This window comes from Sciurus vulgaris (assembly GCF_902686455.1).
Source record: "Sciurus vulgaris genome assembly, chromosome: 2".
NCBI classification, from domain to species: domain Eukaryota; kingdom Metazoa; phylum Chordata; class Mammalia; order Rodentia; family Sciuridae; genus Sciurus; species Sciurus vulgaris.
The window spans coordinates 89,110,945-89,129,245 of record NC_136462.1 but is presented as its reverse complement, the minus strand read 5'-3'; the positions used below and the strand labels follow the sequence as shown (position 1 = coordinate 89,129,245).

At 42.9% G+C, this 18,301-nt stretch overlaps 1 protein-coding gene across 2 annotated transcripts; it reads right to left on the bottom strand.

The window, feature by feature from the left end:
• Window positions 1-602: 602 nt before the first annotated feature.
• THBS1 (thrombospondin 1) lies at window positions 603-17,076 on the bottom strand. Of its 2 annotated transcripts, none has more exons than XM_079125949.1 (22): window positions 16,891-17,076; window positions 16,222-16,317; window positions 15,387-15,946; window positions 14,478-14,553; window positions 14,007-14,209; window positions 13,787-13,909; window positions 12,692-12,785; window positions 10,801-10,974; window positions 10,119-10,295; window positions 9,620-9,793; window positions 9,280-9,407; window positions 9,009-9,161; window positions 8,388-8,606; window positions 7,790-7,897; window positions 7,083-7,242; window positions 6,819-6,937; window positions 5,155-5,389; window positions 4,743-4,970; window positions 4,304-4,575; window positions 3,799-3,896; window positions 3,555-3,694; window positions 603-2,711 (listed from the first exon to the last, which is right to left on the bottom strand). In XM_079125949.1, exons 2-22 carry the CDS (start codon window positions 16,286-16,288, stop codon window positions 2,704-2,706), a joined length of 3,516 nt encoding a protein of 1,171 aa, XP_078982075.1. In that variant the 5' UTR covers window positions 16,289-16,317; window positions 16,891-17,076; the 3' UTR covers window positions 603-2,703. The 2 variants fall into 2 exon arrangements, with proteins under 2 accessions (XP_078982075.1, XP_078982076.1); XM_079125950.1 differs by having other exon boundaries at window positions 14,007-14,206.
• Between the last annotated feature and the right edge of the window lie 1,225 nt (window positions 17,077-18,301).

Below are 18,301 nucleotides of genomic sequence, written 5' to 3'. Positions count from 1 at the left end.
ACTCACACATTTATGCATTCCTTCCAAACTTTATATTTCTCTTTAGTCATCTGTGTTTGACCAAAGATATTATCCTCTGAAAGGTGGTATCTATAATGTTCGACTCAATTTTTCAAAGACAATTCCTTCCCCATACACACTTCCATCTGAAGCTACTCCACAACCTGTGATCACGTTGCCCACCCAGTGCCACCATGCATGAGTCAGGAAGTGGAGTTGCAAGAGGTATATGTGTTTCACAGCTGTTGCTGTTCTTTCTTTTTATCGTTCTTAGAAATAGAACTGGACTTTGAGGAGTCCATACGTGACACCTAATGATATTAATATATGAAATTGTATTCCTTTTGGGGTCTATGACTTAAGGGTTATCTTTTATATGTTTTAATGTGGTAGACTAATTATCATTTTGTTCTTTTTTCCACAAATCTTTATTCTAAACTTTGTCTTGAACAACTCAGTATTTTAAAATCATATAGGGACTATGAATGTTACTATTGTTTACTGTAATTTCATTTTATATATGCTATATTGGTTTAAGAATGGCATTTACCCATCTCATAATATAAAGCCATCAGAAAACAAACAAACATGGGCACAGTAAGTATAAATATAAACTTCCATATGATTTATTGTTGTTCCTTTACATAAGAAACAGTAATATACAAGTTACACTGCTTTAGAATGTAAAATGGATAAAAACGTGTACAAAAAAGCACATTCCTAGAAAAAGTTATTGGCAAATAGTAAAAACTGGGGAGTAAAAAGCAAAAATCAAAACAAAACAAAACAAAAAAAGAGCAAAACCAACAATTCTTCAATTCAGTGTGCAAACATATAAAAATAGAAATACTAACTCTACAGGCAGTATTTCCTGATAAATTATTTAAATAGCATATCTACACAATCTGAGATATCTATTCCAATGGCAATGAGAAAATAATTTATAAAAATAAAGCAATGGTATACAAGATGATAGAAAAAAATAACTTTCAGAAATTGTATTTAACATTTCAATGCTATTTCCTTACTGGGAATATTTTTTTTTTCTGCAAAGAATTTTTATACTATGTACAACATTGACTTTTTTAGGTACTACAGTAGCTTTAAGTTTGTTAGACACTTAAACTCTTTCTGCTTGATCCCAAAATTCTTTACTCAGTCACACAACAAATGAGGTAATATTTGTATATAAGTTTCACCTTTGTCATTTCTTTCTCTTTTGGAAAAATGAAAAAAAATAAGTATGTTTTTCTTCTCCCTGGAAATAGGCACAAAGAATGGGATAAAATAGTATTAAAGATCTCATGGCTTTCTTTGCAATCCAAAACACTTGCAGATGGACAACCAACAATTCTTGGAAAGACAAAACAAAGAAGAAAGAAAGAATTCCAAATCATTCATTCTAAGCACAAAGTGAAAAAGCAGCTTATTGTGCTGATTTTCCATGTGCCAGTTTTAAAGAGATTTGCTGATAAATCTCAGCTACCTGCTCTCAAACACTTTCCATATGAAATCTAATTCCAGGTAGAACAGAGTTAATAAATAATCTGTATTTACAATCTTACAGTCATGAAGACTCCTAACAAAGATGATATGGATAGTCCTTATACTACTTCCTGTTCCATGAATAATCCTTCAGACAGATCTTCCAGAATAGGTAAAAAATAAATATTTTACACTGTAAAGCATTTGTTTAAAAAAAAAAAAAAAAAAAACCCAAAAAACTACAGTCCAAAAGAGAATTGGAAAACTCCATGGTAATTCAGGAAGATAGAAAAGGAATGTTTTAGTTAGACTGATAATAATTTTGTGCCTTTCTAACCATAAATATATAAGCACAGCTACCCCTCCCTTGGGAGGTAGCTAGAGCTCACCGAGATGGTAGGTTTTCCTATTTTCTGCTACATCTGCACAAGGTACATCTGGAATAAAACCAGCAATTTCAATGTGACCAGGCAATGGCAGCCGGCACTGCCTTGCACTTCTGACGCCCTGTTCTGGCCACTACAGGTGATATGTAAAGGGCGGGGCCAGGGAGGAAGTCCAGAGCCAGTCTTACCCTCCCTTCCCTCCTTCTATTTAAGTGCCTATTTACATGGGTTAATCAGCTAACACTGGTCAGCATCATGAAATCCAGCAATAGTCTTTCAATCCCCTGAAAGTGATTTAGTACCGAACACGTAACAGTTCCTCCATATTTTCTTCATACCATCGTCTGTTGGGTGTGCGCCCTTCCCTTAGTGCTTTGGCCCTGCTCCCCCTGTTACTGAGGGAGTTTTGTTGGGGTGGTTTTGTTTGCTAATTCTAGTGAGTCCTCCTTTCTCTGACATGCCTGAAAATGCTTCTGAGTCCATTACTCAGAGATGGCCTCACAAAGCACCCACTCTGGGACAAAGCAGAGTGGAGTGGGCACCATGCCAACCGAAGCAAGTGGACGCTTTTGCTTTTTCAAAATCAAACCAGAGTTAATTGTTTATATTCTTGGAAGATGTCTTCTCATTCACTGGAGGCTGAATGCTGAGTGTGTTTGAAAACTGCTTTTTCTTGAGGCAGGTCACATGTTTTAGGAGTCCACACCAATGCAAGCAGAGAAAAAAAAGGAAGGCAAGGAGAAGTGATCCTGGGGTTTGCTCAAGCCCTTGGTTCCAGAAGGTGCAATACCAGCACTGGTTGTGATCAGTACTCTGATCAACAGCTTGATGATTAGGAATCTGTTAAATAAATAAACAAATACATAAATTAAAATTAATAAGGGCAAAATCATCTTCATGTTTGACAAATTAACAAGCCAGAGATAGCTCTACTTTTATAGTAACAAAAAGCATAATTTAAGATTGTTCAAGCCATTAACATTTCATTTCCTTTGCTGATATTGGTGCTAAGAGACTGACATAGCATGGCCTTCCAGGACTTGTGTTGTGCTTTCTAAGGCCTTCACTGTTAAACGTTTATTAGTTTTATTTTTTGAGTACTACCAACCATCTTTCTTTACTCTTGATACCTGATGCCTTTGATCTTGTAGGCATCAGGCCCTGACTCAGTATTTATAATCAATTATTTAGTGGGCAGGTTCAATGCTGGTCTCAGACTTAATCAATCACTGAGTGAAAAAACAAGGATACAAAACTAAGGTTAATAGTAAAAATTAATTTAGCATGCTGGTATGAAGATGAAACTCCTTTTCCCTCTCTGTATGTAGGGACAACTGTGATGGCATGAAGAAATCCATAAGCAGAGTGTGAGATGTGTACACATACAAAAATTTAAAGGAAAATATTAACAAGGTCCCAGGTGTCCAGCTGCTTGTCTAGTTTACCTCTGCACTATGTAGAAAGAGCTCAGAGATTGTTAGCCAAATTCATGTTAATAAGGACTGAGGATTTCAATAGCCACAGGTTCATAAGCTTCATTTCATCTTTAGGACTGTGTCCTTAAAAGCAAAATATAAATAACCCTGCCTTTAGAAGCTTTTAAATCAGCCTCTCCCACACCTGATATCTTGTTAGTCTGAATTAGATATGTCAACTGTACATTTGTTGCATTGTTGCTCCTACCTCTACATTCATATTTCAGGTCAGAGAAGAACACCATTTCTTGAGAGAAGACAAACAATCCTAGCCGACCACCAGCATAGGTTTTGTCATAGATGGGTCCTGAGTCAGCCATGATTTTCTTCCCTTCATACATCACCACTCTGCAGGAAAAATAGACCTCATTGGTAACAAGGCTACTTTTTGTTCTTCTCCTCCTCCTTGCCCATCAATGTGACTAAGTGAAATTTAATCGGTGCAATCTTACCTAATGAAACCTGTCTTTGGCCTGTGGCTGAGACGCCATCTGTAGGCAGTGAAATCTTTCCAGCCTATGTGACGAGGGTCATGCCACAGGGTGCGCACCTGGAGGAAAAGGAAAAGAAAAGGTTGAAACACAGCTCCATGATGAGGTTTATATTTTGTTCCATAAAGGATAATGCTTGAAAGGCACCACAGTGACCTAGATTAGAGGGCTGCAATGTAGGGTTTTCCCCAAGGCTTCTAGTGTGTGTGCTATTTGACGAATGTAAAGCAGAAAGAAGGCAAAGGAATTTTTGTTTGAAGAGGCTGAAACTGCCTTTGCTTTGAAGGGTAACTCTTGGTCACAGCAAGCTCCTCTCCCACACACTATTATGATTCTCTGAAGCAGGGCTTCATGCTTTAGTTGGTGATGTTGGGAACTTTACCTCTAAGGCTCCTGCTGGGAATCGTGGCCAGTGTTCCCAGTGCTAGTCAAGAACCCATCCCTTTTGAAGGGTGTCACTTCTTACCTGGCCAGGGGTGTTTCCTGTGTGCCACAGGGCATTTCGCAGGTGTTCGCCAGGCCCTGTGGTAGAGTTCACAACTTTCACTGAAAGGCCTGAGTATCCCTGAGCCCTTGTAGGGTTGGTGTCCCAGTAGGACTGGGTGACTTGCTTCCACATAACAACATAAAAACGGCTGCTGGACTGGTAGCCAAACACAAATCCAGCGTAGTCGTCATCCCTTTCGGTGTTGATGAAGAAGGTGCCACTGAAGTCCACAGCATTAAACTCATCATAACCTGGAAGACAAGGCCAAGCCAAATTAAAAACTGTAGCCTTTAGAAGTTTCTCAGTTATGTTCCCAGACATCCTTAGTGTCCACAGGGATAGGTCCAACCACCAGAGTTTGTATTTGCTTCTTTCCCATGTATGTATTTGTCTCTTGGTCTAAGAACTCACTACTCACCAACAGCAAGTCCAGGATCACAGTTGACAGTCTGCACGAGCTCTTTACCCTGATGGCGGACAACCCAGTTAGGGTCATTTTGGGATGTCCCTTTGGGATCTAGAGGAATCATCTGGAATCGGCGGAAATCGGTCTCACTGATGTCAACATTCTCAGGACAGATGTCATCAATGTCTGGCACACTGTCATCGTCAAAGTCATCTTTGCAAGCATCACCTCGACCATCGCCTAAGGTCAGAAAGGCAAGGGCTTAGTGAAATTCTGGAATGTTGTTATGAGTGGTAGGATTCACTATCTTGTCAAAGTTAATATTTAGTCACTTTGTCCTCTCAAATGTATTCAGCTTTGTTTTTCTCCATCCAGATAGTCATGAAGTTAGTTACTCTATTAAAAAATGACTACACTGACTCACCATCAGAGTCCTTCTGGTCAGGATTGGGCACCAGCCTGCAATTGTCCCTGTCATCAGGAATGCCATCATTGTCGTCATCATGGTCACAAGCATCTCCCTTGCCATCCTTATCATGGTCAGCCTGGTTAGCATTGGGCACATAGGGACAGTTGTCCAGGTTGTTCTGGTGGCCATCTTCATCAATGTCCTGATTGTTGTCACAGGTATCCCCAATGCGGTCAGAGTCAGAGTCCAGCTGAAAGAGAGACATAAGAGGAGGTTAAATCAAAGTATAAACCCCTAATGTAAAAGATGACATTAGTGCTCCACAACAAGGAAAATTCTCCTATGTTTGACCTGGCCTGTGTGTTTCATGTTTATTTTTTTGCTACTACAGAAAAATATTAATATTAACCATTAAGTTTGAAAAGTGTTTTTGTTAATCCTTGTTTTTAAAAGAAAAATGAAAAGTGATATTTAAATTTTTTAAAATATAAAACTCTCTAACAGTTATTTAACCACTAAGGTTGGACTGCAATGTTAACTGCTTACATATTAATGTTAAGTGAAACCTTTTGGGTACATTTGTAATTTCCCATTGAAAGTTTCAATTGTAAAATTGTTGACAGATCAACTTCTGTAGGTCAGGGAATCACAGAAACATGGCACTACTTCCTGTGCCATATTATCTGGGTATGTGTAGGAGAGATCAATTATTTTTTATTTTTGAAATATTTGGTTTTGTATACCTATTAAGAACTGTTATCTATTGGCTCAGATAAAGTCAAATTCCGAATTTTTTCAAAACATTTTCTCAGAGTACTTAACATTATTCAATATGCATGGAGTGCTTAGGGACTATTTATATACAAACTAGAATTTTTCTTGCCAGTACTTATGTTCTTCACTTGTAAGATTTTTATATGATGCTTGAAGTTTGTTTTAAAATTTATTATAACTTGACAAAGTTTTATAAGAGCAATTATTCAAAGGCGGAAGCTGGCTTTATTTCTTTTATTGTATAAAAATATTACCACTTTTAAAAAACAGATTTCTAAACATCCAGAACAATGCATTTTGGGAGGAAAAAGTCTTCTCTCAACTTTTATTTCTTGAAAATAATGATGAGCAATTACACAAAAAAGAAATACTTTCAAACAGGAAACCTATTTTGTGTATAATGTCTATTTGTAGTCCTTCCTAGTATGGGTGAAAGATGATCTGTTTGTAATGTTAGATACTTTTGAGAATGAGAAAGGGGCTTTCTCCAGATTTTGGAAGCATTTTTAGTTTGTTGATTTCTTATAGGTAGATTATATCTTTAGCCATGAAAATAGATATTTTTCTGGACATTTTCCCCTCTTATTTAGTATTTAGAATGATAAATACTACTGTAGGATTGTCTGTAGCTCTTCGCTTTGTATAGTTTATCTTAACGATGGTAGACAACACTGAGCAAGTCAAGAAGACAAGATGAAAGTTACCAGATCTTCACATTAAATATCTATGGGACTCTGTACAGGGCTCACATCAGGAAATGTTTACATGAATACAGTGTAGTTGGCTCAAGAACTTTGAGCATCATGACAATGAAAGATGTTGACCTCTATTAAATTCATGTTTTAAAGGCCCAGAAAGGGACATTCCAGTACCTTACTGAAAGACTCTGAAAGGAGTCCACCTACCTGATCCGGATTATGTTCCAGGGGGCAGTTGTCACACTGATCTCCAACCCCATCCATATCAGTGTCCCTCTGGTCAACATTATAGACATACTGGCAGTTGTCCCGTTCGTTGAGGATACCTGCAGAGAACAGGGGACATGTTAAGAACTGGACTCTGCAGTCATGGATAATTCAATCAAACTTCATACTAACAGTCATGACATAAGTTTAAGGTGTGTGTGTTTTCTGTCATCTTCAGGCCCACTCAGCCAGGGGGCACCTTACCATCTCCATCAATGTCTGCAGCGCAGGCATCTCCTTCCCCGTTATTGTCTGTGTCTGCCTGGTCTGGGTTATGGTTGTAGGGGCAGTTGTCACAGCGGTCTCCCACATCATCTCTGTCATAGTCATACTGGGCAGGGTTGTAATGGAATGGACAGTTGTCCTGCAGAGAGAAGAAATGGAGCACTTTACAAGGATGCCCTGGAAAGCAGCTGACGCCTCCAAGCACGTGCGCCATATGATCAAACTGTAAAATTCTTCAAGAATTATCTTCTACTTAGGGGATATACTGAGTACTCAGTATAATTAAAATGATCACTACAAAAGTTAAAAGATAGGACATAATGAATGAAAGTGGTGAAGGATGGATCCTTGTTGGTTGTAAATGAGTGAGATGTAAGACATACCTCAACATCTCAGTTCTCTGTCTACCCAAAGCAGATTTTATTGTAATTTAGATAGGACATTTGAAATGAATCTGGGGAACAAAGTGTCATTTGTGTATGCATTATAATCTCTCTCAAACGAGGGAGAAAAAGTTGTGATGAACAGAACCCTGTTTAAAAAATTCTCTTGGCAACATCATGTCCTCAAACCATTGAGACATGATGGATAATTCCTAATTAAGTATCAATTTCCTTGACTTCTAAAGTGTTTCAGGCTGTTGAATGGGAAATATGGAAGAGGAATGGAAACTATTTTGTCTTTACCCTATCATCTGGAATTTTGTCATTGTCATCATCATCATCACAGGCATCACCAATTCCATCCTTGTCATAGTCTTCCTGCCCTGAGTTGGGAAGGTTGGGACAGTTGTCCTAGAAAAGAGAAGAGACCCATTACAGCTATAGTTTGTATTCGCTTTGTTCATCACATGCATGAGGGGCTGTGTCAGGATGTTCCAAACAGGAAAAGAATGGAATGCTGCCCTCTAACAGCATACATGCTTTTATAGAAAGGCTAAAATGAAATGTTTTCTTGGGGGATGGACATATACAGTTTGTATAAGTGCTCTAGGCTTTATAGATACTGTGAATATAAATCATTGCTTGTATTTGTTACAGCAGTGAACATTTATGTTTGGACAAAAGAATTGACTGTGTGGCACAATTGCCAAAAAAGTCTGTTCATTCATATTCTTGACACCTAATGATTTAATACTAATGAGTATTAATGCCCTTCTGCCTTTGGGAGATTTAATCTTTCAGTGTCATTTTCAAAGTTCCAGTATTTAAAATTGCTTAACATGTTCCTTTGACAGGGGTGATGGGCCTTCTGTTGGGTGATCCATGAGGGAAGCTGGCTCACCTTTTTGCAGTGGTAAGTTGCATTGGCCACACACACCAGGTCCTCGTTTGGCCAGCCATCCAGGTCTGTGTCCTCCCCGCAGATGATGCCATTGCCAGCATAGCCAGGTTTGCACTCACAGCGGTACATGGGGTCACTGTAGTGGCCCAGGTAGTTGCATTTGGCATTCTTGTTGCAGTCATGTGTCCCGTCTGTGCAGGGGTTTCGGGGCTTGCATACCTGAGGGTACACCATCCTGATGTTAACACAGAGCCTTCAAGAGTTCCCAGACATAGTGGAAATAAAAGAGTCTGGATCCCTATCATCTCCAAGTAGACAGAGACCCCCTGGAAGAATGTGGGATGCCCTTCCCATTCTCTCTCAGGGTTTACAGACTTTAGGCAAATGTTACTCTACATTTGGTTTTCTTGAAATTGTTCCACATGACCATCTGCTCACAACTTCTTTCAGTACACCATTTTCACATGTAGTAGCTATTAGGTCGTGCTTCTAAAACTAAAGAATGTATACTTACTCCCCTCCCTTTTTATTCAGGCTATGAAATACCACTTCCCTTTGGCTAGTTGTTTTGGTCAGGGACAGCTCTCTTCTATACTAGTCTGCTAGTCTAGTCTCCTGTACCTGTTTGTTGGCCATGGCATGCTCGACACCCCGTCCGAAGGGCTGTGAGCCAGTGAAGCGTGGAGGGCAGGGCAAGCAGTTGTAGCCAGGGTCTGTGTTCTTACATCTGTGCTCCCCATTGTGGCTGAAGCAGGCATCAGGCACTTCTTTACACTGTGGAGAAAATACAGGTTTGCATAATGTTTAGAAAATGCTAAGCTTCCTTAAGAAAGTGCTTGGACAATCTAGCCACTTTCCTAGATCTAGTGACTCAGAGCCATCAGTTCCTCACCTCATCAACATCTTTGCACTGGATGCCATTTCCACTGTAACCAGGAGGACAAGCACCACATTTCCAGCTGCCATCAGGATAGCTGGTACACTTGGCACCAGCAAAGCAGGGATTGGACAGGCACCCATCTGATACAGGGAGACAGGGAAATGGTTGGTTTAAGCTGCTGTTATTGTCATGGCAGCCACTTAAAAAGCAATACAGAGGAAGACACTGTCCCTCTGCTACTGATAACTTGTGCAGATTATATTGCCCTCCTGCATTGTAGAGTGATCAAACCACTAATAGTGCATTAATAGAAAGCACTTAGGGTAATTTTGTCCTGGGCTGCATGGCTCACCAATTGGACAGTCCTGCTTGTTGCAGACTTGGCTTTCTGTCATATCACCAATGCAGTCTTTGCCTCCAAACTGGGGTGTGGGATTGTTGCAGAGCCGGCTACGTTTTTGTACCCCTCCTCCACAGGTGACAGAACAGATGTCCCAAGGTGACCAGGGACCCCAGCCTCCATTGACTGTAAGAAAATTAATCATACAGAAATTAAGTTCAGTTTTCAAATGCTGTACCTTTCATAGCAGACTCTCCTAGCCTGTTAGAGAAATTTCTGCCACCCTGACACATGGAAAGAATGTTTGGAAAGAGGGTGAGTTTGAAATGGTATTCTTTCTGTTTTTCATTAAAAGAAGCTGCTGAGCTTGCAGGACTTTGCTTCTGTTTATTTCTCTAGTAAGCAGCCTTCCCCCTTACATGACCCACTGGACTGGAGGTTGCAGACACCAGGCAACCAGCTGGGCAGAGCTGCTGCTCATACGCAGTCCCATAGTCAGGCTCTCACTTACTGGGGCAGGCGTCTTTCCTGCAGGCTTTGGTCTCCCGGGCTTCGCCTTCACATGGTTTCCCATTCATCTGGGGGCTGGGAGAGTTGCAGAGCCGAATCCTTGTGATCACACCATCACCACATGTCACAGAACAAGATGACCATGGTGACCAGTGGCTCCAGCCGCCATCCTGTTTAACTAAAGTACAAAGCTGATGTTACAAATGGTGCTGGTTTGGAGCTAGATGAATGGAAACCCTATTCAGGAGCATCCAGAAATATTTCTAGCACATGGTCAATGGCAACTAAAACTAGTATATGATACAAACTGGTTCTTGGCCACATGTCCAATGACAATATTGGAGCCCTTTCTACCAGATAGATAACATGTAGCTGTCTTTGTGGGTTGTCATAACCTAACATTTACAGGGTACTTACCATGAGCCAAGCTCTATGCTTTTGCTTTATATATATTATCTAAATAAAATGCTCATAATAACCTTAAAGGAACTACTACTATCCCTAAGCTGCAGATGAGGAAAGGGCTGCAGGGAAGGTAGGTTGTGCTCAAGATGCAGAGATAAGAGGTAGCTAGGATTCAGATCCAGAGATTTCTAAAACCTGTGCTAAAGGCTCCATGCTGCAGGGTTGCTCTTGGTGATGCAAATCAGACTTCCACATCCCTAAGTGGCCAAGATGCTTACATCTCTTGTCACACTCCTGAATGTGGCAGGTCCGTGTCTGCACTGAGGAGCCCTCGCATCGGTTGTTGAGGCTGTCACAGGAGCGGCCGCGCTGCTGAATTCCATTGCCACACGTTGCAGAGCAGGAGGTCCACTCAGACCAAGGGGACCAGCCATCATCCGCAGAGTCACTGGCTGCAGGGGTAATAGAGATTGGTTAGTATCTGATGATTAGGATGAGCTGTTCGTTAGCTGTTTAGGGCTATTCATTTGCCAGAAGGTATAGAACAATATATTCCTTTTTATTTACCTTGCTTTATTGAGATATGATTAGTAAATAAAAACTCTTTATTTGATGTATACTTTTGATATTTTGATATATGTATACACTGTGACGTGATTACTACTGTCAAACTCATTATTACATCCATCACTTCACACAGTCACCTTTTGTGTGGTGATTTAAGGTTTTCTCTTAAAATATTTTAAGTGTACAATTCAGTTATCTTAACTATAGGTACCATACTGTATATGAGTTCTCTAGAACTTAATATCAAATGGTATAAAGCTTCTGTTATGTAGGATGGAAAGCAATATATTTCTTAGGCAATCAGCTGAGGGATATATCCCAGGTCCTGTGGATGAGGGTCTTTGGGGTAATCAGATGCTTTGCCCAAGTCAGTACAGCTGGGCCTTCTCAGTGTTAGGTTCTAATTCACTGCTTCTTCTTTTCTCCTCTTGGAGCATTTCAGATGAGTTTTCCTTTACTGACTTAAGCTATCCCATAGGATTTCTATTCTTAGCCTTCCAAGAGTGCTGGAGTTTGATGCAGCTGATAGTAGTCATTTCTGACTGTCAGGAAAGCCCCAGACCATATGACAGATGAGCTGTCAGCACTGGCTCCACCTTGGCCATGAGGTCAGTCAATTTGTTGATCCTCTCACCCTAACTAAGCATGTGGGGCCTTCTTTGTACATATTTTCACAAGAGGAGAATGTGTTTACCCTCTGCCCAGGCACCAATGACTACAATCATATCTATCCATATCAGAAGACAGAGAACTTGTTTTCTTTTGCCAACAGTTGGAAGTTTTCCTTGCAATCCCTCATTCCAGTTCGGAACTGTGCTAGCCTCCACTCTGCTTTGTTCCTGGTAACCCACACCTCAAGTACATGCTGAACAGAAACAGATATACCCATGGCCACTACTGTGACTCCTGGATGAGACTGGTAATTCTGAGCTGTGGTCCATGCACGTAGAGGTGTGTAGATGCAGGGGTGTGTGTGAGCGGGTGAAAGGCAAGTGCTACTTTCCTGTCTTCCTTATCTTAGTTGTGATGAATTACTTTTATGACCTGTACCTATTACATTAAATATCATCTCAGCAAAGTGATTAATTTATACTGGCAATAAAAACCATAAATAAGGTGCCATGGAACAACATAGTGCCTGATTCCTTTTAGGGTCCTGAAACTCAAACCAATGTTATTTTCTTGGACATTCTAACACTGCAGATAAAACAGGCAGAACTTTCAGACCCAATTTAGTCCAGTGCTCACATCACAAACCTGTTGATTTCTTTAGTGAACAGATTTTTCTTTACCTCTAAGGTCAAATTCTAAAAGAAGTCAACTTAGATCTATTGCTGCTACATATCTGTTTCCTTTCCTCAAGCATAAACTCAGTATCAGTGAGCTAAACCATAATCCAGATGAGTATTTAAGATGTGGTCATAATGGAGATTTGGGCTGTATGCAGTAGCCAAGCTGTAAGTTAACCAGCTGTGGCAGCAAGAAACAGATGAAAATATATCATGGAGATGGGGGTGGGATCCAGTGTTGTGCCCAGCTGTTTAGGATGTATTAAAACTGATCTAGTCACTAAAGAATGGTCATGCCATTTTAGAAACTTACGCCAACACCGTGGGCAGCATTCTCCATCAGGAACAGTGGCATTTGAGCAGGGCATAATGGGACAGGACACCTTTTTGCAGATGGTGACTGAGTTCTGCAGGGCAAGAGAGCAAGGGCAAAACAGGCTACTGAGGTTATTGGAGATAAAAGTTTACAAAATGCAGCATTTCCATTACAAGCCACAATATGCCAGGGCTGTAAATGCTCGAGTGAAACAATTTTAATAGAAAAATCTGCCTGTTGTGTTTGCAGCCACCAATATAAAATAGTTCCAGTGCTAGTTACCTGTCTCTCCATTCTTGAGAGATATCTTTATAACTGCTACTCAGTCAGGCACAGAAGTTATAGTATAAATAATTTATATGAGGGGAATTGACAAACATTGTGGGGCAAATCTACTTCTGAAGTTGAACTCCCCAAACCCAGATTGGACTTTTTACATTAACAGTCTATCTTTAGGAGGAAAAGAAGACCTATGAACATTTCCCCCTCATTCACAGATCTTGCTTTATATCATATTGGAGAAGAATGGGCATTTAATGAAGTTGGCTCCCAACCTCAGTAATCTGTGATTTGTATTTCAGCTTTACTTTGCTCGGTGACCCAGATGAATCCCAAATTCACTGCCACTGGTGTGGGGACACATGCCAGCAGGCAGTGCCATCTGAGCTAAGTAGATAGTGACATCCTACCAATGAAGGGCTAAGTGATTTGGACAACAGTCAGTCCTGTGTAAAAGAACTTCCATGCCAGAGCTGAATACAAATCGGGGTCAGGGAGGGGAAGGAATGTTCTAAAGCAGGTTTAATTTACCTGACATTCAACACTTAGTCTTTGAAGTAAAGCAGGTAAATTATTCAGATGTCTAAGTAGATTTGTTCTCTTATGTACTTAGCATGGGGTAGAATTAAGACTTGATAAGGCTTCTGAGAGTTTAAAGAATAATTTTTAGATGTCATAATTGCATCTCAAAGAAAAGACCACTTTGGTAGTGAGCCATGGTACATAAAAAGAACTTGTGTGGCCACCTTGGTATTTCCTGAGAGTGTGTTTTTAAACCATCAATTCTTATTTTAGTTTGTGACTATCCCTTACCTGACAGTGACACTCAGTGCAGCTATCCACAGTCCATTCCTCATTATTCCTATATTGAACCCCATTGTGATAGCAGAGCGGAGGCCTCCTCAGTTCATTGGCCAACACTTTGTTCTCTTCCGTCTAAAGAGGGGAGAGTGATTGTTAGTGCTCAGCCTTATTTGGGATCATCTCTGATGGACCTTCAAGGGCAAGTGGGCTGGGAGCAGAGGCCACTGACCACTTTGCGGATGCTGTCCTGCAGTGTGGTCACGATGGTGCGCAGGCCCCTGAGTTCTAGGACCATGCTAGACAGCTCATCACAGGAGATGCCACAAATGGCTTGCAGGTCCTTTGTCTTGTGGCCAATGTAGTTGGTGCGGATGGCAGGGCTGGAACCATTCACCACATTGTTGTCAAGAGTGAGAAGGACATTTGTAGCTGCTAAGAAACAAAACAAAAAATAACAGAAGGGCTTCAAACAGATGATCTAATCAGCCAACCCCTTGAGTTCATAGCTGTAAGACATTTCATGTGAGACTAGGGATGTAGAAAGGGGATGAGTGAGATACCCTTCCAGGTCACTTTTGTAAACCTCTTGCCTATGTTACCTAGGGTAAGTTATGCACAAATACTATTGCCTGGGTTTCTCAGTTTATTTATGGTGGGATTCTCCTGATTTCCTCATGTACCCTAAAAATGGGGTACTCACCACTGGAGCACCCTTTGTTCCTGAGGATGTCTTCTGGTGTAGTTCCAAAAACAAACCTCACATTCTGCAGCACCCCCTGTGGGCAGAGGACACACATTACTTGTAGGATGTTGGGGATGGGGTTGGGATGGGGTTGGGAGACTGTCTATTTATGTTAAAAGCACACAACAGCTTTTTCTTTTTAAGAACTCCATTTCAAAATCATTATGTCAAAATAGCACACCAATATAAATTACCAAACAACTTCAAAATCTTAATTGTGTCTTCTGCCAAGTCTTCGGTACTTTATAAAGAATTAAGTTATTAGCTGACTTGGTCACACAGGAAATGGAATCTGATACTAAGAGGATATAATGACACTCTGGTGTCAGAGTTAAATGTGGGAGTTCAAAGCCACAGTTGCAAAGATCTAGAAGATAAGGGAAGAAGCTACAGCAGCAAATAGTCACTATTTTAACTTTTGATTCCAGACTGGCCACATCTCTGTGAGGAAATCAGATAGCAAAGTAGTACTGATTTTGCCCAAAGTATCCATTTCAAGCCATATTAAAATCAGTGGAATGCATTTGAATAAATTATTTTCTTTAGAGCATAAGCAGTGTCTAATGCTTGAACAGGACTGTTAACAGGAAAATCTCCTTTCCCAGGCCACCAGCATTGGCATCTGCATCACCTGCTACTAGTTAGAAATGCAAATTATCAGACCCCTATCCAGATCTACTGAATCTGAAACTCTGGGGGTAAGAGGGATCAGTATGCAGTTTAACTAGCCCTCCAAGAGGACTCTGGCACTCCTTAAGTTTGAAAGCTGTTGTTTTAGTCCAAGGGCAGTATTTCCTGTAAGCTCTTGAGACAGGTCAGCAGGCTAACAAATGACCCCATTGACAGGGCACTGAGAAGAGGACTTACCTGAAAATTGTCATTGACATCTCCCTTTGCAATGCGGAGCCTGGCGATATTGGCCAGGTCCCTGGTAAATATGTTTTGGATGGGGACATCCAGTTCAGCATTCTCCATCTTCTCACAGTCGATGTACAGCTGGGCCCTGTCTTCCTGCACAAACAGGGTGATGCTCTTCCACTGGCCAGTGGCCAGGAGAGCTTCTTCCACCGACACTACCTGCTGATTCCCCTGCACACTCAGGCTCAGGTCCAGGGTGCCTGCCTTGCCATTGGAGACCACACTGAAGACCTGGCCAGAATTGTCTTTACGCTCGACGGCCAGCAGTGTGCCCCGGGTCTTCTTCATTTGCCTCAGGGAGGCCAGGAGGAGGAAACCTTTATCTGCCCGCACAGCATCCACTAGGTCTTGGAACTTGTCATCAGGCACAGGGGGGATCAGGTTGGCATTCTCAATGCGGAAAGCTGGGCTGGATGGGTCAGGCCCCTTCACCAGCCGGCGCCCAGAACCCCTGCGGGCAGCTCCAGTGAGTTCAAAGATGTCAAAAACACTGTTGTCTCCCCCAGACTCTGTTAGACAAAAGAGGACACAATGAACTTTATAGGCTGGGGCTAGGGGTGGAGGGCTTGTCTCTGAGGGGGTAGAACCAGAGGGACAGGGCAAAACTCCTGGCAATCACTCAAAGAACTGAATAAACACCATGATCGGAGAGAAGCTGCATCCTGATACTTGGCTGGGGCGCAGTAGTGAAAGAGCAGGGCAGGAAGCATGGGAGAACATGCACCTGAACTAGCCTGCACCTCTTCCTCTTCCCCCTCCCACTAAAGGGATCACAGGGACTCACCTGGAATACGGTTGGTGTCACACACGTGCAACAGGAACAGAACAATGAATCCCCAGGCCAGCCCCATGGTGGAGCTGTTTGTGCCCAGCAGGGAACCTGTAGCTGAAAGCACAAGAGCCCAGGGTCAGAGACCAGCTAAGCAGTGATAGTGGATAAAAATGATGTGGGTAAGGGATAGGCATGGGGCCAGGGCCCTGACATCCCTCTGTGGACCCACATTTGCTGGAATGAGGGCAACAGGATTTACCAGAGAGCAACACACACACACACCCCACACAAAAGGAGAGTACTGGAGCAGGGGATTGTGGTGTTCAAGTATGAGGAGCACAAAGAGCAACAGTCTGATGTTTTTCCTTGGAAATCGAAGGTGAACAGGAGATGTAGTTTGGGGGACAGGGAGGACTGATGTAATTTCAGGGAGTATTAAGAGAACGAGAGAACTCCGGGGTGTCCTAATGAGTTTGTGAACGCCAAGGCTGGAGTGGATGGCTCTGGAGCCTTCCCACGAAAAGATTTCCCCCATTTGCTGGAAGGACAGGATGGGACAAGCAAAGGGGGAGAGTAGCTGGAGGGATGGGGGGGTTTGAGGTGGATGGCCAGGGCAGCGGTGGTGCTCTGCGGGATGGCCAGGGCAACGCTGGTACTCTGCGGGCGGCCGATGTGGCTTACCTGTGTGGTTGCAGTGGTCGGGAGTGCGGCAAGAGCAACGAGTCCTGAAGAGGTAGGTGCTGGGGCGGCGGGTGCGCCTACGGAGATCGCGGCCGGAATCCGAAGGAGGCAGGAGAGCTCCGGGAGAGCTCGCAGAAGCCCGAACTCGCCGGCTGGCTCGGGGGCAGTGGCTGGAGAGGCGGAGGAGCGGCGCGCTTTTAAAGGGGCGCTCACATTCCTGGGGATTCCTCTGGCCAATGGGCGGCGGCCGGGCAGGAAGCGGGAGGGGGGCCAGTCTGGGTTCCTCTCTCCGCCCCCCGCTGCCTGGCGCGCAAGTTTCCAGCTAGAAAGTGAAGGGGGAGGCAGAGGTCGGGGCACAGGAGCACTAGAACTTCTCTGAAAAATAGGTGCCCGCCCACGCAGTCTTGGCGTACAGAGACTCAGCACTTAGGATCTTGCGCCACACGGGCCGAGGCATTCAGCGTGAGCATCCTGAGCAGCGACGAGCCTTTGGTGACCTCCAAAGACCTTTGGGGGCTTTCAGACAAACCTGTCTCCTTGAATGCCAGGCAGTGACTGAAACACCACTACGAGATGGATACCGTTTTGTTAGACAGAGCCAGAGAGCGAGAGAGAGAAAGGGGGAGAGAGAGAGAGAGAGAGAGAGAGAGAGAGAGAGAGAGAGAGAGAGAGAGAGAGAGAGAGAGAGAGAGAGAGAGAGAGAGACTTAATGGGGTAAAAGGGACCTGGAGCGAACCAAAGAAGTTGCCTCTTGGGGAGTTCTTGACCTTCATCCATCCATCCCTGTAGGTTGGGGAACCACAAGTCTCCTGTACTCCGCTCTACTACCCTGGCCCGCACGCCTGCCCTCCGCCTGACCCCCTAAGGGAGGCAGTGCGGTGTCCGGTCGCGCGGGCTGGGCAGTGTGCAGGCACTTCTTCCCTCCCACTGCCCACTGGGCACACTTTCCAAGTCCCGGATAAAGTCGCTTCTCCCAGTTGCTGCGGCGCTTCCAGTACTTGCCGCTTGGGAGCGGTATGCGTATTCAGATCAAGGGCTTAGAAAGAATAATTGGGGAATTTTAAGGAAGCAAACTCGTATTCAGTTCGCTCAAGCTCAACTGAAATCATGTCTTGAAAAACAGTTTTTGTGCCCACTCGTGCTTCTTAACGTGACTCCTGGTTGGACAATTTGCAGAACCATCTGGCTCCAGAGTCTTAAACTATTTACAGAACAGACCAATAGGGTAATAAATTACACTCTGCCTATTATTTTATTGCCCTTTTTCCTCCCTAAACGTTCTTTTCATTTTTCAGCTCCTGAAACCGAGGTGTGGGTTACATTTCTGTGGGCACACACATTGCCATGAGTGCTGCTGCCTGATGCTTCTGTCATTGAAGTCTGGTCTCCAAGCCACTGTCAAGCCAGCATG

What these genes read in the sequence shown, in the direction of transcription:
- THBS1 (XM_079125949.1), bottom strand. Translation starts at nt 16,288, where the DNA reads ATGGGGCTGGCCTGGGGATTCATTGTTCTGTTCCTGTTGCACGTGTGT. An exon ending in ATGCCATGGCCAACAAACAG is followed by an intron (nt 8,607 to 9,008) that starts GTACAGGAGACT and finishes GTGTACCCTCAG; the next exon opens with GTATGCAAGCCCCGAAACCC. An exon ending in TGGAACATAATCCGGATCAG is followed by an intron (nt 5,390 to 6,818) that starts GTAGGTGGACTC and finishes TCTCTCTTTCAG; the next exon opens with CTGGACTCTGACTCTGACCG.